Source organism: Ranitomeya variabilis, chromosome 4 (assembly GCF_051348905.1).
Source record: "Ranitomeya variabilis isolate aRanVar5 chromosome 4, aRanVar5.hap1, whole genome shotgun sequence".
Taxonomy (NCBI): domain Eukaryota; kingdom Metazoa; phylum Chordata; class Amphibia; order Anura; family Dendrobatidae; genus Ranitomeya; species Ranitomeya variabilis.
In genome coordinates, this window is record NC_135235.1 from 601,409,533 (window position 1) to 601,435,728 (window position 26,196).

Sequence of the window (26,196 nt, forward strand, 5' to 3'; positions counted from 1 at the left end):
CCAGGAGTGATTTTATGTATTCCAGAAATGTTTGAGCAATTTTTGCAATATTTAGCAAAACGTGCAACTTTTGCTGTAAAAGACTGGCAAAAATGTTTAAAGGCAGAAAAAAAGTCAATTTTTTACTTTGTACAAAATTCATGAACTGCGTGTGCATTTATTAGGAATTTGGTGTAAAAGAATGCCACAGTATAAAAAAAAGTGACTTATCAAAAAACTGCAAATGATGAATCTGGTCATTGATACTGAAAATTAAAAAGTCAGGCTGGCTGTACAAAGTCCTTTGCTAAGGCCACGTTCACACGTTCAGTATTTGGTCAGTATTTTACCTCAGTATTTGTAAGCCAAAACCAGGAGTGGGTGATAAATACATTCTACAGCCAGCCAATCACCGCACTTGCTCATCGATATATGTAAATGAACTGCAGGGAAAAAGAAACTTTTCAACTAATTTCTCCTAAATATTCAGCAGGGGGAAGGGCATTTTGACAACAGGGGTGTTCAGTTTCTTAGCAGGTCTAACAACATATATGATGCCATAGCAGAGAACCAAAATTACCTGACCTAGAGCCAACTATTGTGTCAGAAAAATCATGGGGGGGGGGGGGGGGGAGTGTATGTGTAAATCACTCTATTATCCCCTAAGTAAACCCTGCCTGCCAGCCTTGTACGCAGATTGGTGCCCCCGCTCCCTAAAGGCCCCTAAGAGACCCTGATCACCTGAGGAAATGTACCAAAACTGACCAGCACCATATAAACCACTCAATATCTACCAACACAACTGCCTAATCAAAGACCAATAATCTGATACCTTGCATAATAAATCTCTCAAAAGGAGGTAGATTAGTGTGATAGGTAGACAAGGGTGACAAAAAAACGGAATTACCAACCAGTTGTCTTGATAACACCCATTGGGATGAAACACAACTTTGTCCTGGAGCACAGGCAGAACGCCATTACTCAAGGCCAATGCTTTGCACTCAATGGTGAGTTGTCTATGACAATGGTGCACAATCAACAGGCAACCCTGGCACACCAGGTTGACTAAACCACTGAGGCGTGCTTCCAAGGTTGCTGAGCGGAGATGGAAAAGATCCCACTCCAACAAGCATTTCATCACATTCAAAGAGTCCCTCACTACTTTCAAGTCCACACCACTGCAGCAAAACAAACCTGCTTCTCATTTCTCATATCCTCCCTGTCTTACAACCCTAAACAGCTATTCAACACTTTAAATTCTCTTCCCTGTCCCCCAGCGCCTCCTCTCTCTCATCTCTGCTGAAGACTTTGCCTCATTCTTCAAGCAGAAGAATGATAACATCAGAGGAAACTTTGGCATACGGCCCCACAGCCCCTCATGACAAATCATCCTTCCTCCTCCAAAACCAGCTTCTCTGTCATCACAGAAGATCAACTTTCTCCTCTGCTCTCCAGATCACATCTCACCACCTGTGCACTTGACTAGACTTCATCCTACCTTGACCCAAACCTCCCCACAGTCTTCATCCCAACCCTAACCCATCTCTCCAACCTAACACTAGTGTCTTCCCCCTTTACTTCAAACATGGCTCGATCACACCCATCCTTAAAAAGCTCTCGCTTGACCCATCCTCTGTGTCTAGATATCGTCCCATATTACTTCTCGCCTATGCCTCAAAACTACTGGAACAACACGTCTATGTTGAACGGTCCTCTTACCTCTCCTCCTGCTCCCTCTTTGACCGCTTACAATCTGGTTTCCGACTGCATCATTCCACTGAAACTGCCCTGACTAAAGTCACCAATGACCTACTAACCGCCAAATCCAAGAAACTCCTGTATCTTCATACCTAACAGATCGGACATTCAGCGTCTCCCTCTCACATACCACCTCCTCATCATCTCACTCCCTATGTGTCAATGTCCCCCAAGGTGCAGTTCTAGGACCCCTGCTCTTCTCCATGTACACCTTCGGCCCGGGACAGCTCATAGAGTCCCACTGCTTTCAGTATTGTCTCTATGCTGATGACACCCACATCTACCTCTCTGTACCCGTTATCACCTTTTTACTAACCAGAATGCCACAAGGTCCGTCCGCTATCTCCTCCTTCTCTGCTTGATTTCTAAAACTTAACATGGACAAAACAGAATTCATCATCTTACCCCCATCTCACCCCCCCAACAGACCTATCCATCAAAGTAAATGGCTGCTCACTCTCCCCAATCTCGCAAGCTTGCCTCGGGGTAATCCTTGACTCTGATCTCTCTGATATCCAAGTGCTTTTCACTTCCTGACGACTTCAACTCAAAAATATTTAGCGGATCCGCAGATTCCTTAATCAAGAATCTGCAAAAACACTAGTGCATGCCCTCATCATCTCCCCCTTGACTACTGCAACCTTCTGGTCTGTAGCCTCCCTTCTAACACTCGCACACCCCACCAATCTATCCTAAATTCTGCTGCCCAACTAATCCACCGATCCCTTCGCTATTCCCCAGCCTCTCCTCTCTGTCAATCCCTGCACTGGCCCAGAGACTCCAGTTCAAAACCCTAACCATAGATAGATAAACTCGTGCACTGCCTTAGTATTAGTAGTGCTCAGGTAGGTTCCAACACCATAACCATATGTAAATAAACCTGGCACTCAACTTTCTTATCTGGAGATTTATTTTATTATCAGCAACAACAAAACGTTTCGGTCTCAAACTGGACCTTCCTCAGTTACGTGTCACACCATCCCTGCACGGGCTTTGCCTAGTCAGCAATTTACAGACCAATACTCTGCATCTTCATGGAAACTATCAATCATTTGCCTATATGGGCACATTTTTTCTCCTAACCTCTGCATAGCACGTAACTGAGGAAGGTCCAGTTTGAGACCGAAACATTTTGTTGTTGCTGATAATAAAATAAATCTCCAGATAAGAAAGTTGAGTGCCAGGTTTATTTACATACAAAACCCTAACCATGACATACAAAGCTATCCACAACCTGTCTACTCCCTACATCTGTGACCTAGTCTCCCGATACTTACCTGCACGCAACCTCCGATCCTCATAAAGATCTCCTTCTCTACTCCTCTTTTCACTATTGCTTAAAATTTTTTCCCGTGCATCCCCCCTACTCTGGAACTCTCTAACCCAACATATCAGACTCTCGCCTAACGTGGAAACCTTCAAAAGGAAACGGAAGACCCACCTCTTCTGAAAAGCCTGCAACATACCGCTGCATGACCAGCTCTACCCTCACCTACTTTATCCTCACCCATCCCTTGTAGGCTGTGAACTCTCTGACAGGGTCCTCTCTCCTCCTGCACCAGTCGGTGACTCGTTTTGTTCAAGATTATTGTACTTGGGTTTTTTTTATGCATACCTCTTTTCACGTGTAAAGTGCCATGGAATAAATGGCGCTATAATAATAAAGAATAATAATGGTGATCAGGTCCAGGTGTGGTGATGCCTCTGATCTCTACCTCTGCAAAGATAAATAATCTTTATTTTTATATAGCGCTAACATATTCCGCAGCATTTTACAGTTTGCACACATTATCATCTTTGTCCCCGATGGGGCTCACAATCTAGAATCCCTATCAGTATGTTTTTGGAATGTGGGAGGAAACCAGTGAACCCGGAAGAAACCCACGGGGAGAACATACAAACTCCTTGCAGATGTTGTTCTTGGTGGGATTTGAACCCAGGACTCCAGCGCTGCAAGGCTGCAGTGCTATCCATTGAGCCACCGTGCTGCCCGTAAAGAAACTCATAAGGCCTCTTTCAGACGCCATTTTTCTCATGTACAAGAAAAATAGACCTATTATTTTTATCAGCTTTTGATCCGAGTGTCATCAGCTTTTCTCGTCCATGAAGAAGAAAATTTTTTTTGCCCACCATCTCCTATGTGACAGTCTGTGAAAATCAGATCACACTCGGATACCACCTAAATGCGTTCTGATATTTACATGGACCCATAGACATATTGCAGATTTGGATCTGACTCTCGGATCAAAATTAGATACGTCACTCTTTACGATTTTGCACGAACCAATCAGTACACAAAAAAATCACGGATGTGAATGATCTCATAGACTATCACAGGTACGAGTGACAAAACACGGATATCATATGTGAAACATGGATGTCTGAATGAGGCCTAGCACAAACCAAAAGGTGAGGTGAAAGAGGAGCCTTGTTTGACCTCACAGAGCACCGAACAGGGGTCAGTCTTCCAGCCGTTCATTAGCACTGTACGGTGAATATCAAGGTATATAAGGTTCAAGGAACAGAACATTGTGCCCAACCAAAGCCTGTGCCCGTGAGTTCAAGAGAGCTTTTCAGCGACCATCACTGGCCGGGATGATCTGTATGTTTTGGATCGTGTCTCATGAGAGCAGGACTACCAGCCATCCTTTGGCCAGGAATGCTGCACATCTAGTTCAGGCAGCTTCTAGCCCTTAGGCAAGTACCTTGGCCTGGATCTTAGAGTCCATGTTCAGGACAAACTTGATTATCACGTCACATCTCTCCAACTTTCCTCCATCCACCACCATCTTCTCACCCAGCTCTGGATTACATAGAGTCCACTGGGAAAAAACCAGGCCAGAGAGCAGCTCCCTCATGGCCGTCGCACCTGCTGAATTAGTGATTCCTGAGAGGAACATTTTGGATTGAGGGTTTCCAGAAGTCTGATGATTTTTTGTGATTTGTACTAGATACTCGGAAAGTCGTGTTACTGTTAGTAATTATTGCCCAACTTTCTCTATTGTTATGTAGGGTTACTCCTCTATCATTTATCAGCTCCCGCCTGAGTGCCAGTATACACTGTAGTTCTGGTATTCTATTCATGAACTAGGAGGTCCAGGAGGAACAGGGCTATAGGTTCCTCCGGGATAGTATAGTGCTGTATATAGTTTTCTGGACTTGCATCGTATTAATGTTGTCAGTGGCCATATATGATCTCTCGAGCTGGAATCCTAAACCTAGAAATGCTGTGATGGTAGTGATCTGCCGCTGCTGTCTCTCCTGACACCGGCAGCTGACATTTTCCTTTTTACTTGTGATAAACTGTATCAGACCTGGAAGAAAAATGTGCACAATCTGTTGTCCCGGTCGCTCCTACATCCTCCCTTCGGCCCCGCTCGCCCTCACCTGCAGGATCCCATCTTCTCCTAAGCCTGCTCTCATTACCATTAGAGAGGATGTTGCTATAGCTGCTGGGAAATCCTCCTGATAATCTGTCACAAGTTGCCGCTCTATTCTGTGGTTGTCATCGGTTGTGGCTGATGGCGATGACCTCGAGACGTGACACGACGAGGTCTTTTCTGGCCTCCATCTTGTAAGGTAAATGGTACACATGCACGATGGACATGAGGCCTATAGACTTCACAGGTCATATTAGTATTTTTTAACTGGCGGGAGACACCAGACCATGGGAGGCGCTCTATAGTGACAGGCAACAGGACTCTCTTAGAGCTCCTCCAGGGTGGAGGCAATGGCGACGATCCCAATGGGGGCCATATTGGTTTTCACAACTTTATAAGCAGAAATCATCCATATAGAATATTATTTATTTTACTTGCTTCTATAGCGCAAACATATTCCACGGCGCTGTGCTGGCATTATCATCACTCTCCCCATCGGGGCTCACAATATAAATTCCCTGTCAGTGTTGGAGTGTGAGAGAAAACCGGAGGAAACGTTCCACAAGCAGAATATACACAGACCTACAGAGGCGTAGCTAGGGTTTCAACTTAGGGGGGGGCGAAACATCTGAGTGGGCCCCTAACCAGCTAACCCTGATTACAGCTACGGTTGCGCACTCTTATTGTGAATATAGGGGAACCTTAGAATATGACCCTACTGTTATTGAAAATAAATCTAAATACAAAAACGAACATTGACTTTACCGCCATATTGGACCATATGCACAATAATAATGTCCCCTAAGTTCCCCCATGTACTGCTCCATTATACACAGTATCGTGAGCTTAAAGCTTCCCTATACACAGTCTAAGGCCCCACAGCTCCCCTATACACAGTATGATGATTCTATAACTCCCCTATACACAGTATGATGTTCTCACTGCTCCCCTCTACACAGTATGATACCACTGCTCCCCTATAGATAGTATGAACCCAATGCTCCCCTATACACAGTATAATGCTGACAGAACTCCACTATAGAAAGTATAATGCCCCCAGAGCTCCCCTATACATAGTGTAATGGGCCAACAGCTCCCATATGCACAATATGCCTTCACAGTTTCCCTGTACACAGTATGATGGGCCCACAGCTCCCTTATACACAGTATGATTGGCCCGCAGCTCCCTTATACACAGTATGATGGGCCCACAGCTCCCGTATACACAGTATGATGGTCCCACAGCTCCCGTATACACAGTATGATGGTCCCACAACTTCCTTATACACAGTATGATGGTCCCACAGCTCCCTTATACACAGTATGATGGGCCCGCAGCTCCCTTATACACAGTATGATGGTCCCACTGCTCCCTTATACACAGTATGATGGGCCCGCAGCTCCCTTATACACAGTATGATGGACTCACAGCTCCCTTATACACAGTATGATGGACTCACAGCTCCCTTATACACAGTATGATGGACTCACAGCTCCCGTATACACAGTATGATGGGCCCGCAGCTCCCTTATACACAGTATGATGGACTCACAGCTCCCTTATACACAGTATGATGGACTCACAGCTCCCGTATACACAGTATGATGGGCCCGCAGCTCCCTGTCATGATTTGGATGCCCTGGTCATTTACTCATCCTCTGGTGCATTCACTATTTTGTGGCACTGCTGCAGTCCCACTGGTCAAACTTGTGAGCGCAGCTTCTGACAGGCCAGAAGTTAGAAGCTATGTCACAAGCGCTCAATGTAAGACTATGAGGCTATGTGCACTTGTTGCGGATTTACCACGGATTTCCTGTGTTTCTTGTGCAGATTTCACCTGCGTTTTACCACCTGCGGAATCCTATACAGGAGCAGATGTAAAACGCTGCGGAATCCGCAAAAAGAATTGACATGCTGCGGAAAATACAACGCAGCATTTCTGCACGGTATTTTCCGCACCATGTGCACTGCGGATTTGGTTTTCCATAGGTTTACATGGCACTGTACACCAGATGGAAAACTGCTGTGAATCCGCACCGGCCAATCCACAACATGTGCACATAGCCTGAGAGTGAGAAAGAGGCCAGAACGAGGCTCCCATAGACTCACATTGATTAGTGACCTCTGCGCTGCTCCATGAAACACTGGAGCCTCAGACAGGCCACAAACTGCAGTAGACGGAGCCGAGCGGAGACTTAGGGTATGTGCACACGCTGCGGATCCGCAGCAGTTTCCCATGCGTTTACATTACAATGTAAAACTATGGGAAACAAAATCCGCAGTGCACATGCTGCGGAAAAAAACGCCGGAAGCGCAGCGGTTTACATTCCGCAGCATGTCAATTCTTTGTGCGGATTCCGCTGCGGGTTTACACCTGCTCCAATAGAAAACTGCAGGTGTAGACCCGCAGCGCAATCCGCAATAGAAACCGCGATAAATCCGCAGGAAAAACCGCAGCGGTTTTGCCCTGCGAATTTATCAAATCCGCTGCGGAAAGATCCGCAGTCCTCCACAATACGTGTGCAAATACCCTAAAACAGATGAAAACGCCAAAAGGCAAGTATCAGACAGGGGGCAGGGGACATGGATTTTCAGCACCGCTCCAGCAATGAAATAAAAAATAATGCTGGAGTGGTGCTGTAAATGTGATGCAGCTCTTGGTTACTGTATGCGGCTCCTTATACTAATACTCATAAACAACCCAGGTAGTACGTATCAAAAGCCCCCTGCCCTCCCCCCCCCCATCTCCAGCCTCCTCAGACAGCAAATATTACGTGATGGAGTACATATAATATCATAACTAAACATTATAATATTCAGCCCCCAGTGACCTGTACCCCCTCCCCCACTTCAATACCCCCATCAACTCCATCATCTCACATCCACCCCCTCAGTGACCTGTCCCACCTCACCCACCTTCTGCCCTCACAACACCCAAATGGTCTTACATTCACCCCCCAGTGTCCTGTCTCCCCTCCCCCACAATACCCCCATGGTCTCACATTCACCCCCCCCCAGTGCCCTGTCCCCTGTTCCCCCTCACCCACTTTCAGCCCCCACAATACCCCAACGGTCTCACAGTGACATACCTGAATTTAACAAACCTAATAAGTCCCATCCCCAGCACTTACTGATAACGTTTGCACTGCAGGCAGGACCAGGAAGTGTGAGTGAAATGCAAAATGGTGGGCACTAGGACCCAGCGTGCCTGAGTCAATCCGAGGGTGCACAGAGTAAAGAAAAACTACAGCCATGGGAATGGGAAAAAGCTTCATGATCAGGTCAGAGGGGCGAAACCATTCACTGCAGGGGGGAGACTGCAGCCGCCACTGTGCTAGCAGCGTGCAGAGTCTCCGTCAGACGGGAGCAGACATTATACTGCTCTGCTCCTATGCTGTGTTCTGCCTCCTCACAGAAGTGGCCCTACCCTGGCTCCCAGTGGGCCCCTTCATGTGACAGGGCCCGGGGCGACGGCCCCCTCTGCCCCCCCAGTAGCTATGCTACTGCAGACCTAATGTGACATTATTATTTATTATTATTATGATTTATTTATATAGCGCCATTGATTCCATGGTGCTGTACATGAGAAGGGGTTACATACAAGTTACAGATATCACTTACAGTAGACAGACAAACCCCCGTCACATAGCGAGATCGCTGCTGAGTCACTAGTTTTGTGACGCAACAGCGACCTCAGTAGCGATCTCGCTATGTGTGACACGTACCAGCGATCAGGCCCCTGCTGCGAGATCGCTGGTCGTGTCGGAATGGCCTGGACCTTTTTTTGGTCGTTGAGGTCCTGCTGACATCGCTGAATCGGTGTGTGTGACACGGATTCAGCGATGTCTTCACTGGTAACCAGGGTAAACATCGGGTTACTAAGCGCAGGGCCGCGCTTAGTAACCTGATGTTTACCCTGGTTACCAGCATAAATGTAAAAAAAAACAAACACTAAATACTCACATTCCGGTGTCCGTCAGGTCCCTTGCCGTCTGCTTCCCGCACTGACTGAGCGCCGGCCGGAAAGTGAAAGTACAGCACAGCGGTGACATCACCGCTCTGCTGTTAGGGCCGGCGCTCACACAGTGCGGGGAGGCGGACGCCGGGGGACGCGAAGGTGAGTATGTAGTGTTTGTTTTTTTACATTTTACACTGGTAACCAGGGTAAACATCGGGTTACTAAGCGCTTAGCAACCCGATGTTTACCCTGGTTACCCGGGGACCTCGGCATCGTTGTCTGTATCGCTGCAGCGTCGCTAAGTGTGACGGGGCCTTAACAATGACAGACTGATACAGAGAGGGTGACGACCCTACCCCTGCGGGCTTACATTCTACAGGATGGTGGGGAAGGAGACAGTAGGTTGGGGGTTGCAGGAGCTCCGGTGTTGGGGAGGCGGTAGCTTCAGTAGTGGTGAGGAGGCAGCGAGGTCAGTGCAGGCTGTAGGCTTTCCTGAAGAGATGAGTTTTCAGGTTCCGTCTGAAGGCATCTCCCTCTCAAGACCACCATTATCATGTGCGCTCAGCTGGGTCGAGCGTCCCTACGTTTTCAGTGGGGAGAGAGGAGGAAGCAGATGTACAACCTCACGTTGTTAGTATAAAGTGTTATTATTTCAGTGGGGCAAACATTTAGAATGAGAAGGGGTGGTCCTATTAGTGGGCAACTCCTTTAAAGGGGTTTTCTAATTTTGGAAAACTCATTCCCCAACTGCAGTTTGTTTAAAAAATACACGATTAGACTTTATTTATATAGGACTGACCATTTCAAGCATGCATGAGTTTGATCTGATATTCGGATCGCACTTGGCCATGCTATCAATGAGTGCGTAGAAACCATCGGACTGCACTCGGATGACATCTGACTGCAGTCCAATTTCCACAAACTGACAGAATGGTGAAGATGGAGACATTTTTTTCTGCATCCAAGAGAATTAGATTACATTTAGAGCAAACTCTGATCAGTGTCATTTTCCTAATCGACCCAATTCTGTCGGATGAGAGAACATACGTTCGTCTGCACCCGCTCTAACTTTGTGAAGCAGCAACTAATGAGCCCCGTCAACTGGTAAATATGCAATTAAAGTTTGTAACTGGATATTTTTTAAATCTTTAATTTCCAAAATGTTATTGCTTTTTGTAACTGTAAAAAGTCAGTTTTTGTAGAAAAAAATAAAAAATTTAGAATGAAAAATGAAATGGATAAAGACGAGAATGGGGTAGGAGTCCTGGGGAGGGCAGTTTAAGCTTCTGAGCAGGGAGGCAAGGGTTAATACACTTAGATTCCTGTACTTGGGAGGAGAGAAGGGAAAAGTTTTTTTTTTTCCTTTGCCACGTCCTCCTCACTTCCTGCAGCCGGTTCCCCTCCTCCCTGCACTGCTCTGCCCTCCCTGTTGCAGTAAGTAGTGCTCACCTATGTTTATCCCTGTACCTGCCACCTAACCACCAGCTCTGCCGGTCACTGTGCGCCCAGCACGATGCGTGGCATCTCTGTGCTCACAGGTGGGACATGCTCAGCTCATACATTGTTACGGGCTGTACAGGATTTCAGTCTCGGACGGTAAACAGGTCAGTTCCCATTCGCTGACCGCAAGCATAGATCTGGGAATGGTGATGCACTAAGATCTAGAAGTCTGTTAGAAAGTTGCAGGCCTTAACTGTATTTACATGGGACTGCCGGACCTGCATCAGGTACAGATCCTTCTCCACCCCAGGTGGAGAATATTGTGCTGTGTGTGCCGAGGAGCCCGACTCCGCACTGACTGTATCCTGCCCCAGACGGGGTCCCACCCTGTAGGCACTTGACCGGGCGCTTGATGGATCTGGCGGGTTCTGTGTCATGTCTGGGGTCTTCCTGCTATTTGTTCACTGTCCCTTTATTCTGATTTTTTCCAGCTTCACCTACAATGCGAGAACACTGTCGGTGACCGTCCCTGCATCATGGGTACGTCGCACACTGGTAAACCATATCTTACGCTGATTTTAGATGAAAAGACGATTGTAAAGTTATGAACGGTTACGACTAAAGATAAGCAAATATCTTGAGCGTGTTAGTCCACTGGGAATGCCTCCTACCTGCCGGGAACCCCCCCGATGCCTCTCCTGATTTGTCAGTTTGGCACAACGTCACCGTTACAGCGTGACGCGCACATGATGCCAGCAGATAGGCGGTTTGCATGGATCCGGTGGACCGACAGCTACTCACTACTGTTGTAGCCACCGCACCAGGGTCCTGTGAAACGAATCGCGCGTGATGATTATGTCGTGTAAATGGTTACAAAGATCGGACCATATGACCAAAAGCACTCCATTGTCCGTTATAACATTTTGTACCTGGCAAAAAAATAGTTTCTCTTTAATAAATAGTTAATTCGTTGCATTTATTAGCATTTTTGGGCACTGTCCACACCCGCGCTACCAGTCATCCTCTGACACATTCCACCTGCCTGAACGATGAACCATTAATTGATCGTACAATCATACATTAATGAATTTTTACACGATCATTGTTACATGTAAATGCCTGACTGCCATCGTGGTGAGATCACTTCTGGTGATCGTTTACTGCTGATCTGATGATCTACCCGTCTGAACCCAGCTTTATACTCCAATGACAACTTGCTTTGCAGCCTCGGCTCTTCTATTCCATTATGTCTTATGCCTTAGTCCCTGCTTATTCGTCTGGGATTTTTTTCTTATCATTTCCACAAAAAAAGTGCAAATTTTCATTACTGGTTGCAGCTTTTCATCCATCATTGGTCCTGGTGTCCATTGTTGCCATTAATTTTTCTCATGTAAGGACAGCACATTTCCCCCCAAAATAATAAACCTAAGGATACTTCACATATCTGTGATTCGCAGTCCAAATAAGGACCGTGATATATGGTCTGGTTTATGAGAACCTCCTCTTGGCTGACATCATCCACGCTCTTGTTTTGGTTAGCCAGCCTGGCACAACGTCACATGTGCAGGTGCATCACGCCAAAACCATGATGTCACCCTAGTCCAACTAGTCACAAGGAGAGCCACTGATGCCAGGAGGTGGTTCTAAGAATTCCCGTCCAGTGGCCACAGATTACTAATCTTCTCTCTGCAGTGATTAAATTTGCACTAACTCTTATCTGGGCAGTAAGGATCCAGCATGTCCAATTTTTGACTGCTGATCCTTTTGTTCTCTAATGGATGAGCTGCCATCTGCGATGTTTGGCAGTGGCTCCTTCATAGAGAGTACAGGAGCACTCTCTCTGTCAGTAAGAGAGTTGTGTGTGACCTCACCTTATGTGTCATCTGACCTCACAGCTAATTATTTTCTCTGGCTTTCTTCCAGGTATCCCAGCAGTTCATCTCATCTTGGCGGCTACAGTGTCGCTACTGGGCGGCCTGATCTTTGGGTATGAGCTCACTATTATCTCTGGGGCTCTACTACACCTGAAGAATGAGTTTCTTCTCACCTGTATTCAGCAGGAGGTCCTGGTCAGCGCTGTACTGGTGGGGGCCCTGGCAGCTTCCCTGGTGGGCGGCTTCCTGATTGACCGTTCTGGTCGGCGGACTTCTATACTGGCCAGCAATGTAGTGGTCCTGAGTGGCAGCATCATTCTAATTCTGTCTGGAACTTTCTGGTGGTTGGTCATCGGCCGTTTCACTATTGGGTTAGCCATCTCCGTCTCTTCCATGGCTTGCTGTATCTACATATCTGAGATTGTCCAGCCTCACCAGCGAGGCATGCTGGTGTCCCTCTATGAGACTGGCATCACCGTGGGCATTCTACTCTCCTACGCTGTAAACTACTTCATGTCTGACTGGAAATATATGTTCGGTTTGGCAATTTCTCCAGCTTTATTACAGTTCATCGGTGTCTTATTTCTTCCATCCAAAGCTTCTAAGATGAATCTCTCAGATCAAGAATCCCACAATGGACTCATTCAGCTACAAGACTTTGAGGAGGCCGAAGATTTAAAGACATGTTCATCCAACAAAGTCTACTCTTTCTTTGACCTCTTTCGCGCAAAGGATAACATGAGGACTAGGACTTTGATAGGGGTAGGGCTTGTACTATTTCAGCAATTGACCGGCCAGCCCAATGTCCTGTACTATGCCTCCACAATTTTTCGCTCAGTTGGGTTCCGGAGCAATTCATCGGCCATTCTTGCCTCTGTTGGGCTTGGTGTAGTCAAGGTTCTTTCTACTCTGGTGGCCATGAGTTGCGCAGACAAGGCAGGGAGGAGAGTTTTACTTCTCACCGGCGGCATTATTATGACTATCTCCATAACCGGAATAGGATGCACCAGTTTTCTGATTCAGTTGGATTCTCACAAAAGCTGCGCGTCTTTGGCACAAGTTAATGCATCTACTCATCCCTTAAACTCTACCATGGATGCACTCACGGTGTCCTTTCAAGCTCAGCTGAATGACCCTGAGGTGTTTAACACAGGAATGGTGAGCGCTCACACAGCCGGAGTGACCAGTCCCAGTAGAGGGCAGACAGCGCACACAGATCCATCAGTCAGAGCCGGCACGTTGCACAGCTACTCTGTTTTGAATTGGATTACACTGTTGAGTTTGATGGCGTTTGTAAGTGCCTTTTCTATTGGATTTGGACCAAGTAAGTGAAAAGCAAATAAGTGCGTAAGAATTAAAGTCATTTGTGGATTTCTTAAGTCTGGCACGGGCGATACAAAATCTGATGGCTACAATTACATGTACAGGCTTTGACTTGGAGTGTATAAAACTTCCTTAAAAGGGTTCTCCACTACTATTACCGTAAATTGTATCTGTCATTCAGCAGGTCCCCATGTATGGAGCAGGCCCATAACCTGAGCCAGATCCACACAAGGTAGATATGCTGACATCTGTATCTAAAAGCTGCAGCTGAGCTACACAAGCTGCTGTTAACCATTTACATGTTGCTGTCAATCTCTGACACCATCATTCAATTAGCGCTGTTACCTTGTGTTGATCAGCTCACATCGGATCCTGGCAACGTGATTTTGGGGAACTGATGGGCTACTATGGCAGCCAGGACCCAGCTAAAGGTCTCCTCTCCATCACTGCTATCATGGTACCCCTGTGAAGCTAAGCCATAGGCCTAGCTTTATAGCAGACCATGGTATACTCTGTATACTGTAATACTGTTGTATTGCAGTACATAGTATAAGTGACATACAGTTCGCAGAAAAAATGCGGCATCACTTACCGGTCCTGAGGTTGGAAGTACCTTTTATTCACCCGCAGAAGCGCTGTGTATAGCGCGAAACGGCCGTCTCTCCCTCCACACTCCTGTTACCATCCCACTCCCCCGAGCCGTGAAGATGTTTTTCATGCTTGAATAAAAGGTACTTCCAACCTCAGGACCGGTGAGTGCTGCTGCGTTTTTTCTGCGAACTGTATGTTAATTATCTCTGGTTTCATGCGAGCACCTCCGGTGGATATCGGATTATTAACTGTTTGAGCACTTGCTCTTTCCCTGATATTCGGGCTGTGCTTCTCTACTGTGGTCTTTTGGACTTTACATAGTATAAGTGATGTGCAGGTTCAATACCATACTATAATAAGGGGAGTAAAAAAATAAACAAACTTTTTTTTTTTTTTTTTTTTTTTTAAATAACTAAAAAGTTTTACTTAAAGGGAATCTGTCACCCCCAAAATCAACGGTGAGCTAAGCCCACCGGCATCAGGGGCTTATCTACAGCATTCTGTAATGCTGTAGATAAGCCCCCGATGTAACCTGAAAGATGAGAAGAAAAGGTTAGATTATACTCACCTGGGGGGGGTGGTCCGATCCGATGGGCGTCGCGGTCCAGTTTGGGGCCTCCTATCTTCATCAGATGACGTCCTCTTCTTGTCTTCACGCTGCGGCTCTGGCGCAGGCGTACTTTGTCCTGTTGAGGGCAGAGCAAAGTACTGCAGTGCACAGGTGCCGGGCCTTTCTGACCTTTCCCGGCGCCTGCGCACTGCAATACTTTGCTCTGCCCTCAACAGGACAAAGTATGTCTGTGCCGGAGCAAGAAGAGGACGTCATCCTATGAAGATGGGAGGCCCCGGACCGCGACACCCCGCGGATCGGACCGCCCCCCCAGGTGAGTATAATCTAACCTCTTTTTCTCATCTTTCAGGATACATCGAGGGCTTATCTACAGCATTACAGAATGCTGTAGATAAGCCCCTGATGCCGGTGGGCTTACCTCACCCTTGATTTTGGGGGTAACAGGTTCCCTTTAAATATATAATTATTCAATTTTAACAGTTAAAAGTGAAAGTCCGATTTATCAAAGTCTAATATTATTTAACCGATACGGTAAACACCGTAAAGAAAAAATAAAAAATTAATATGTAAAAAAATTATTTTTTTCAGTTGCCACAAATCCTTAAACAAAAAAAAAATACAATAAGAAATTACCAAAACGTCTTATGTACCTCAAAATTGTATCAATAAAACCATCAGCTCGCCAAGCAAAAGACAAGTCCGCACACAGCTCAATCGACAGAAAAATAAAAACGTTACGGGTCTTGGAAAATGGCGACAGAACAAATTGAGAAAATATAATAAATATTATTAATATTATTATTATTTATTGTTATAGCGCCATTTATTCCATGGCGCTTTACAAGTGAGGAGGGGTATACATAATAAAAACAAGTACAATAATCTTAAACAATACAAGTCATAACTGGTACAGTAGGAGAGAGGACCCTGCCCGCAAAGGCTCACAATCTACAAGGGATGGGTGAGAATACAGTAGGTGAGGGTAGAGCTGGTCATGCAGCGGTTTGGTCGATCGGTGGTTACTGCAGGTTGTAGGCTTGTCGGAAGAGGTGGGTCTTCAGATTCTTTTTGAAGGTTTCGATGGTGGGCGAGAGTCTGATGTGTTGTGGTAGAGGGTTCCAGAGTAGGGGTGATGCGCGAGAGAAATCTTGTATATGATTGTGGGAAGAGGAGATAAGAGGGGAGTAGAGAAGGAGATCTTGTGAGGATCGGAGGTTGCGTGTAGGAAAGTACCGGGAGATGAGGTCACAGATGTATGGAGGAGACAGGTTGTGGATGGCTTTGTACATCACGGTTAGGGTTTTGTACTGGAGTCTCTGGGCAATGGGGAGCCAGTGAAGGGATTGACAGAGGGGAGAGGCTGGAGAATAGCGGGGGGACAGGTGGATTAGTCGGGCAGCAGAGTTTAGAATAGATTGGAGGGGTGCGAGAGTGTTTGAGGGGAGGCCACAGAGCAGGAGGTTGCAGTAGTCAAGGCGAGAGATGATGAGGGCATGGACTAGGGTTTTTGCAGATTCTTGGTTGAGGAATGAACGGATTCGTGCAATATTTTTGAGTTGAAGTCGGCAGGAAGTGGAAAGGGCTTGGATATGTGGTTTGAAGGAGAGATCAGCGTCAAGGATAACCCCGAGGCAGCGAGCTTGTGGGACTGGGGAGAGTGGGCAGCCATTTACTGTAATGGATAGGTTCGTTGGGGGGGTCACGTGAGATGGGGGAAAGATGATGAATTCTGTTTTGTCCATGTTAAGTTTCAGAAATCTAGCGGAGAAGAAGGATGAAATAGTGGACAGACATTGAGGGATTCTGGTTAGTAGGGAGGTGATATCTGGTCCAGAGATGTAGATCTGTGTGTCATCAGCATAGAGGTGATACTGAAAGCCATGAGATTCTATGAGCTGTCCCAGGCCAAAGGTGTAAATGGAGAAGAGCAGGGGCCCAAGGACTGAACCTTGTGGGACTCCGACAGATAGGGGGCGAGGTGAGGAGGTGGTGTGTGAGTGGGAGACGCTGAATGTCCGGTCTGTTAGGTATGATGAGATCCAGGATAGGGCCAAGTCTGTGATGCCAAGGGATGAAATGTATAACATTTTTACAGCATCCAATACTACTGCAATTGTTGTGCAGAGCTTTCCCAACCAATGGTTTCCAATCATAAGAATAAAAAAGGAAAACGGCACACAAAAAAAATTGCCACATATCGTAAAGCACGTGCTGTCAAGATCCTTGGATGCCGGTGGCCAGACCGGGCAGACCCCATTAATGCAATACTTATACTCTCTGTCACATTCCGACTAGATGACCTGCTCCTTAGACTCAAAACTTTTATTATTTTTCCATTGACATCACAGTATGGGGGTTTGCTTTTTTACGGGACAAGTTGTAGGTTTGAATGTCACCAATGGCAAAAAAAACACTGACATTTCTAATATTTTTTTATTTTTATAGTTTTGTTTTCATGCCTTTTTCTTGTGTGGTAAAAATGACATTGCAGCATGATTCTTCAAGGCAGTCCGATTTATGGGAATACCAAACTTTTTTTTTTTTTTAATTATTTCAGTTGTTACAAAAAAAAAGAAATTGGTATTTGGAGCCATTTAATGACATCTGCAACTTTTTATTCTTCCATTGATGGGGCTGTGTCAGGCTTTGTTTTTGGAGTGAAGAGACAACATTTTTATGAATACCATTTTGGAGTACATACCATATTTTGAACACCTTTCATTTTTTCTGGAGATTACCACAATTTTCACTTTTTTTTTTTCCTATATGACGTTCACCTTATATATAAATAAATTAATGTTTGGAGGGTTTTTTTAAGTGGGGAAATGGGAGGTGATACAAATTGTTTTTCTTTTTTTTTTCAAACTTTTTTTTTTTTTTTACCTTTTTATTTTTTTTAGCTCTCTTAGGGGACTAGAACCTGCAACTGTCTACAGCTAAAATCATGGCCTGCAGCTGGGCTTCAAATGAGTATCAACATGGCAGCAATGGGGACCTTCAAAAGCCCCCCCGCTACCATGGCGACCTATCAGCACCCCGCCATTGTCTCTTAGGGGGATGAAGGGCACCAAAAATGGTGCGCCCAAGGGATTGGAGACTTTAAATGCCGCTGTTAGGGATCGAAAGTAGTGATCAAAGCATCTGCTGGGTATGGTGTAGGCTCAGCGCCATATACATGGACTCGGCATGTGCCATACATGTACAGCCGATGCCAAGAGGGTTAGCCTCTTAATGACCACCAATATGCCTTTCTTATGGCAGTCAATAATGGTTCTTATTTTACAGTGCCACCATTTTTTAAAATATCGCTAATTTACAGCATTTGAAGAATTTTTACGTTTTACACACTTTTTCTAACTTTTACTAAGGTTAGAGCTTAGGTTATTGTTAGGGCTAAGGCAAGGGTAATAAGATAGTTACAAAAAAACACAAATTACCGGTAAGTATTTAGAAAAAATATAATTTATAACTTTTTTTTCTTCTAGTTTTGGCAAAAATAAATTAGAGGGCCATATTAACTATACTCATATGTGTCTGTATTGGGGTGTTGAATACAAAACTCCCAAATACATTTTGTGAGCGCACGAGGTCTGGCAGTAAATATGCCAAAAGACCCCGACCTCACCAAATCAGCTCAAAACAAACCATGCCAAAAGGAGAAAAATTCAGAGCAATGATTTATAAAACAACACTTTAATTGCCATAAATAGTACAAAAATATATCAAAACATTACATTATTTAATGACTAGAGCACAGGATGAATGTCCCAGGAATGCTGGAAAAGCGCCCATCCCCCCACTCCCCCAGATGTAAATACCCTTGTAATGGTATGCATAAGGAAAAGCACCTACACTATCCAACCAAGGTCACCCCAAAACAGTGGGATTCTATAATAATGCCATTAAGTATGGTGGTGGAAAAAAGGTGCTAGCACTTACCACTACACAGAGGTAGGAGGGGGCGGTCGGGCGATGGTCCCCAACGCACGTTTCATGGCCACCCTGAGGAAGTGGCACTGGTGGCCATGAAACGTGCGTTGGGGACCATCGCCCGACCGCCCCCTCCTACCTCTGTGTAGTGGTAAGTGCTAGCACCTTTTTTCCACCACCATACTTAAAGGGAACCTGTCACCTGAATTTGGCGGGCCCTTTTTTCGGTCAGATGGGCGGTGTTTTCGGGTCTTTTATTCACCCCTTCCTTTCCCGCTGGCCACACGCTGGCTGCAATATTGCCTTGAAGTTGATTCACTTTCCTCCATAGAACACGCCTGCGCAAGGCAATCTTGCCTTGCGCACGCGCAGTATGCTTTGCCCGACTGCGGGCAAAGCCAAAAAGGATTAGTGCGCATGCGCCGGCGCACTATGTCCCGGAAGTATTTAGCTGTGTTCCGGCACATAGTGCGCCGGCGCATGCACACTAATGCTTTTCAGCTTTGCCCGCAGTCGGGCAAAGCATACTGCGCGTGCGCAAGGCAAGATTGCCTTGCGCAGGCGTGTTCTATGGAGGAAAGTGAATCAACTTCAAGGCAATATTGCAGCCAGTGTGTGGCCAGCGGGAAAGGAAGGGGTGAATAAAAGACCCGAAAACACCGCCCATCGGACCGAAAAAAGGTCCCGCCAAATTCAGGTGACAGGTTCCCTTTAATGGCATTATTATAGAATCCCACTGTTTTGGGGTGACCTTGGTTGGATAGTGTAGGTGCTTTTCCTTATGCATACCATTACAAGGGTATTTACATCTGGGGGAGTGGGGGGATGGGCGCTTTTCCAGCATTCCTGGGATATTCATCCTGTGCTCTAGTCATTAAATAATGTAATGTTTTGATATATTTTTGTACTATTTATGGCAATTAAAGTTTTGCTGTATTGGGGTGTGTAGAAACGCTAATAATGTGCATTAGATATGTTATACTCTGGTCTACAGAGTAATATCCAGTTTTCAAACGTAATTTTCTTTGTCTTCACACATCAATATACTTTAGATCGGGCGTATTTGGTATCCATGTAATCAGAACAAATACAGAAATAAATGTAGAGGCATAAAAAAAGTAAAACTTCATTGGGATACAGACAATTTCCACAAAGTTATTACTTGTGAAGTAAAGTGTAACACACTAAAAATTGCAAAATTTCCTTTGGTCTTTAAAGAGGTTTTCCATTTTCGTTTGTTTTATTTTTGTATTTTTTTTTTTACAACAAACTCTGCTTTATTCACCATTCTCAGGTCCAGCACTGTGTCTTTACTGCTGCTCCCAGTGTCTGTTATTGTCTGCAGCGCTGACCTCACATCGGCGGTGCTGCAGCCAATCAGCTCAGCGATTCTGCCCAAGTATACGGCACAAGCCTCACAGAACCGCTGAGCTCACTGATTGGCTGCAGCGCTCTCTACATGATGTCAGAGCTGTAAACAATAACAGAGACTAGGAGCAGCAGGGGAGACGTGGTGCTGGACCAGGGGAGGGTGAGAAAGGTTCAGTTTTCCAAGATCAGGAAAAAAAACCTTTTAAGCCAAGAAAACCAATTTAAGAGTTGCTGCCATTGAATAAAAATATTTTAGTTGACATTAATGATAGATGATCATTCGCCTGGACAACCCTTTTAATGAATCCGCTTGTCCCCTCTGTCTTCCACCAGTGACCTGGTTGGTTCTCAGTGAGATCTATCCTACTGAAATCCGGGGTCGAGCCTTTGCCTTCTGTAACAGCTTGAACTGGGCCACCAACCTGCTGATCACCATGTCCTTCCTGGATGTCATCGGTGAGTCACACAGAGCGCTGTTCCCTCTGCACAAATCCCGCTGACTATGGGATAACCTATGTTGCATCCTCCTCATCTGCTCAGCATTCAGTGTCCGCTCCAGGACACCGACCATCATCAATGACTCTTCCTTATCTACTTTGCTTGTTGGAGTCTGACGTGGTCTGTAATCCTCCACTATAGTCTCATCAGAGGCTTGGGTTACTGTTGTATTGCTCCCCCATGCTTTACACTGCAGCTCTGCTTGTTCAGATAGGTTGCGATGTATAAGCATCATCAAAGCAGGAAAGTCAGTAGATGGGGAGATAAACATTACATTAAGGACACAACATTTTAACTAAAACTTGAGTAAGCATAATATTATAAAAGATGAGCTGAGTATTGACAATGGGGAGGATCCTCCGTAAATAGGATCCTCCGAGAGTTCTTTTTTATATTGCATGTCCTGTAAAAGACAAAAGTATCATATTGTATTAGAAAACCTTTACAATTCCTCAAGAGTAATTTGGGGTGTGCACCCAAAAAATATATCAGAAAAACATATTATTAAAGGGGTTTTAGAAAACTGTACCCCAATTGATGCCTGGCATGTAAAGTACCAATCTCGGAGTGTTTTGCCTCCAAAGATGACGTTTTGTCTACAGCTCACCTAACCGCTGCAGCTGATCACTGAGCTCAGCCGGGCTGTGGAGCTCAGTGATTGGCTGCAGAGATGACGTGTAGTCCCAGAAAGTCAGGTTTAGCACAACAGTTACCCTATTACTGGGAGGTTTATCCCATTAGGGCTGAAGGCATAAATGAGTGATAAATGCAGATCACACCTCTGATGAGGGTCCCAGAAGAATAGGGTCCACTAATTCACAGTGGCTGATGCTCCCAAAAAACACAATGCAGAGGTGGCTATGCTTGCCTTTTGGCTTGTAACATGAAGTCTATGGGAGTTACAGAGAGAGCCGGGGATAAGGGGGGATTTGCACTGGTTGGGTTGAGGCCGGTGGGCCTGTGACATTGGCCCCCATGTTGTCCCATTGGTTTACTGTGTCCTGTCATCTTTCCTTTCCAGAGTCCATAGGCCTGTCCTGGACCTTCCTGATATACGGTATCATGGGAGTCGCTGCCATAATTTTTATTTACATATTTATTCCGGAAACCAAAGGAAGAACGTTACAGGAGATCGATGAGCTGTTCTCAGACAGAAGGTGAGCCATGATTATTAGCCAAGGAAATAAGGATATGATAGAAATTTCTATCCTTAAAAGGAAGCTATTATCAGAAAATGACCATTTGTGTAAATCATATTTTTGTGTTACATGTATTTTTAAAAGATTTTTTCTTTTTTCAAAATGAGTAATCTTGCAATTTTCCACTGAGGTTTTTTTTTACACTCCCGGTTCCTCTCTTTTTAGGAAGAGTTTTCAGCATGTTCCTTATCAGCAGAGGCTAGATGACGAAGACAGCTTATAATACAGGATCCACCAGTCACAATAGGCGTTGTCACAGCTCCCTCTTTACAATGACTTTTGCTCAGGCTCATTAGACAAATGAAATCATAGGGTCAGGATCTGCCCATTATGGCTGGTTACATGTGTTGATTCCTGAAACAATAGGAAGTTAGTCTAAAAAAAAATCCTTAGTGGCCAGTGTGAAATTTGCAAGATTTTTAACAATCACAGATTGTGATTTTGAAAAAAAAATGCCTATGTTTATAAAAAAAAAAAATACATTTAACACAAAAACCTGACTTACACGATAGGTCATTTTCTGATGACATATTACCTTTAATTACACTTGATCATAGGTGCAATCATTTTTCCAAGCCCCTCCAATCTCACTGGTGACATCTGTATGTGTAAGCCCCTCCCATTCCACTGGTTACAGCTTCTAGTACAAGCCACTCCCATCCCATTGTTCACAGCTGTCAGTACAAGCCACTCCCATCCCATTGTTCACAGCTGTCAGTACAAGCCACTCCCATCCCATTGTTCACAGCTGTCAGTACAAGCCACTCCCATCCCGTTGGTCAAAGCTGTCAGTACAAGCCCCTCCCATCCCATTGGTCACAGCTGTTAGTACAAGCGCCTCCCATCCCATTGGTCACAGCTGTCAGTATAAGCCCTTGCTATTGGTCACAGCTGTCAGTATAAGCCCTTGCCATTGGTCACAGCTGTCAGTATAAGCCCTTGCCATTGGTCACAGCTGTCGGTATGAGTCCCCCATCCCGCTGGTCACATCTGTTAGTACAAGCCCCTCCCATCCCGCATGAGACAATTGTCAGCCATCATTGTTTCATAAATGGCTTTTCCCATTGCTTCTTCCATGCAGTCTAGTTTTTAGCCCTGTGACCCTTCTCTGGGGACCCTTTGGCTGAGCCATACCGTTTGTGAGATCTACATAGATCTGTGCACTTTCTATTTTTTTTTTCTGTTTCGTTTCTGTTTGATGCCATCTGTGGAAAATGTTAGAAAGAACCGCACATAATTACAGCGGAGCCATTGATGTAGAGCGAGGGCGCCTGATTGCTGCATGGTCGCCGGTTTCTGGTTTTAATGCTCACAAATCCTCAGTGATTATGGCAGCCTCATTCCTGTGAGTTCACAAATCTTTTCTTCAAATCATTTAGCTTTTTTTCCATTGTCTTGGGGTCTTGGCTTTTGGGTAGAGATGGCAGCTGTGCACCCGACCACAAAGGCCTGCAGCTCATTGGCGTGGAGCAGCCATGGAAAATATCTGCAGTGCAGGAGAACTAATGAGGCTCGGCAGCGCGATGGAGGTGTAAGGAGATGGATATACTGCCCACGTCCCCCCTTGAAGACATGCGTATTGTTGTAATGTGTATTGTGACGTGCGTTATTAGTGTTTGATGTTGTAAACTGCCATGCCGTAGGGAGAGTTAATAACTGGGGCTAGCCCAGAGTGGGATGGGCTAAAGTGAAGGGACAGAAACAGTTTCCTGTCATGACGTCAGATAGGGCCCAGCAGGTAGTAGAAGCAGACCTAAGGTCTGACCAGTCAGCAGAGCTGCGTGACATGGGTGTTCCTGAGTGGTGTGGAGACTGAGGCAGTAGATAGTTCGATCCTGAGTAGAATTGATTGAAGGACAGAGTGGTCAACTAGAGATGGGTCCTTTGACAGGACACCTAGCAGTATGGCCCCAAGTTCACAAGTTAAAGAGGTAATGGGCCAGGACGAAACTGGGAACGTGAAACAAAGATAGCGTCCTGGGTGGGAGTTCCAAGGCATCAGCAAACAGAGAAACTAATGTAAGACCATAGTGGCAATTATTAATTATTATACACTTATACAGCGCCATTTATTCCATGACGCTTTACATGTGAGAAGGGGCAAATATAGACAAGCACAATAAACATGAGCAATACAAGGCACACAGGTACATAAGGAGGAAGGACCCTGCCCGTGAAGGCTCACAGTCTACATGGGATGGGTGAGGATACACTAGGAGAGGGTAGAGCCGGTTGTGGGGCGGTTCAGCAGACTAAGGATCACTGCAGATTGTAGGCTTGTCAGAAGAGGTGGGTCCTAGCTTAGTTGAGGCAAAATGGACATGGAACCGGTTGCTGATGTGCAGGACTCCCATGTACTGGACTTTGGTACCGTTAGTGAGAACTAGGAAAGCTCCCGATTACTGTGCTGGGTTAGGGTGAAGAGAGAAGAATTAGTTGAGGCAGAAACCAGCGAGCCTAGAGAAGGAAAGTTAGACAGAGCATCTTCATGCGCAATGTTCTTAAAGAAACGTTTTTGAAACCGCTATCTATTATACATACGTAGCTCCCACCAAGTTGATGTTCAGTAAAAGACTGTTTACGTTTGATTGGTGGTCTCCCTCATTGAACTTTTCACCATCTGGTTCTGGCCAACCAAGATATCATGTGACCTGCAAGTGAGTAGTTCCCCCATAGATGAAGCCCACAGACCCATCCAGGACTCCCACCTCCATGTAGCGTGCCAGGGCGTGAAAGACAAGCACCTGCCCCACAGCTACTTCCCGAGCCTCTTAATAATCGTCAAAGTATGATATCTATCTATACTGTATATAATACTGTACATACAGGACTCAGGAGGCCTCAATCCTGCTGTCAAGCCTCATTAGTTCTTCCGCTCTGCAGGAAACCATTGTTGGAAATAATGGTAGAATGGAAGCAAAACCCTGACTCCAAGAACTAACTACAGTATCTACGGGTCTTGTTTTTCTCACAGTTTGCTGCTTCGGTGTACTTAAATCTTTTAGTTAGATGTTTCTCTGGTTACTGAAGTACAATTATCAACATTTCATAAGTTTTAACACTTTCTTTTTTTGTCAAATTCATGAAGTTTGTGTAAAGACTCAATATTTACGGTGTTGTCCCTTATTTTTCAAGACTTCTGCTCTTCACCCTGGCAGCCGGCTATCCACTTCTGGGCCAAATGCTGGCTGATGACCCCCCATTCTGGTCTCATCAGTGCTCACAATTCCTGTTTTTGTCTGTCTGCTTTTTGAGGACTGACCACAGGGTTCTCTATTGGAATGAGATCTGGGGAGTTTCTGGGCAGTGGACCCAAAATGTCAATGCTTTGTGCACTGAGCCCTTAGTTATCATTTTGATAAGCTCCAAGCACTGATGAGACTAGAATGCAATGGGTCTTCAGTCAGGATTTGGCCCAGAAGCTGATAATTGTACTTCAGTAACCAGAAAAACATCCAACTAAAAGATCGATAAACACTGAAGCCGCAAACTGTGCGAAAACCAAAATTTGTGTCAATCTCAAAACTCTTGGCCATGACTGTACAAGGTTAATGGAATGAAATGGCAAAAAACAGCCACTGTGTCCCCTGATAGGATACCATTATATCTCTGTGGCTTTTATTATTCCGACTTTTTTCTTTTCCAGATTTCTTGCCAGAAGTAGGACATCGGAAATATTAGGGCAGAAGAGTCAATCATCTTGTCATCACTACAGAAAAATGGAGCAATCCACCACATCTGACTCCAGCAGCCTCTAATAACAGAGGTCAGACATGGATGCTGGGGCCTTTTATGCCATGGTGGACATGGTGCTTTATAGCTGCAGCCTGACTACTGTAGGTTCCGGCGATGTCCACCATGTACCAGTACGGTCAACATTACTTGCGGTTCTTCCTAGATGGTGGTATTAGTGCTACAGCCGATAAGTTATATACTGCTCTCTGAGAATTGCCACCTAGTAGTACGGTGTTGCCAGTGGCGTTACTTGAAGCTTGTAGGCCCCGATGCAAAATCTACAACAGGGACCCCAACTATCTTAGGACTTTCATAGTAATGATCTTTTAATATGGGCCAAAGGGATCTTTAGGGACTTCCCTGGGCTCCGGGGCGCGGGTGTGATATCAACCCCTGCACCTATTATAGTTACTCCTTTGGGTATTGCTGCAGGTATCGCTCAGGTTCAGCGCAGACTGTCGGAATTATCTGTGCAGCTCTCTAGCTTATAGACATAGTGCCCCCTGGTGGTGGCCAACGATGTTGTATCTGTTGTTTTTATTTGTAAATTTGTAGAAATCTCCATATTAAATTTGATTTTATATTTTT

At 45.4% G+C, this 26,196-nt stretch overlaps 1 protein-coding gene across 6 annotated transcripts; it reads left to right on the top strand.

Moving 5' to 3' along the window:
• Positions 1-5,217: 5,217 nt before the first annotated feature.
• On the top strand, positions 5,218-26,196 carry SLC2A10 (solute carrier family 2 member 10). Of its 6 annotated transcripts, none has more exons than XM_077253248.1 (6): positions 5,218-5,316; positions 11,008-11,056; positions 12,440-13,714; positions 20,510-20,632; positions 21,696-21,831; positions 25,520-26,196. In XM_077253248.1, exons 2-6 carry the CDS (start codon positions 11,053-11,055, stop codon positions 25,629-25,631), a joined length of 1,650 nt encoding a protein of 549 aa, XP_077109363.1. In that variant the 5' UTR covers positions 5,218-5,316; positions 11,008-11,052; the 3' UTR covers positions 25,632-26,196. The 6 variants fall into 6 exon arrangements, with proteins under 6 accessions (XP_077109363.1, XP_077109364.1, XP_077109362.1 ...); XM_077253249.1 differs by lacking the exon at positions 5,218-5,316 and adding an exon at positions 8,278-8,399; XM_077253247.1 differs by lacking the exon at positions 5,218-5,316 and adding an exon at positions 10,397-10,510.

Coding starts and splice junctions, on each gene's coding strand:
- SLC2A10 (XM_077253250.1), top strand. Junction 20,633..21,695: donor GTCCTTCCTGGATGTCATCG/GTGAGTCACACA, acceptor TTTCCTTTCCAG/AGTCCATAGGCCTGTCCTGG. Junction 21,832..25,519: donor GAGCTGTTCTCAGACAGAAG/GTGAGCCATGAT, acceptor TTTCTTTTCCAG/ATTTCTTGCCAGAAGTAGGA.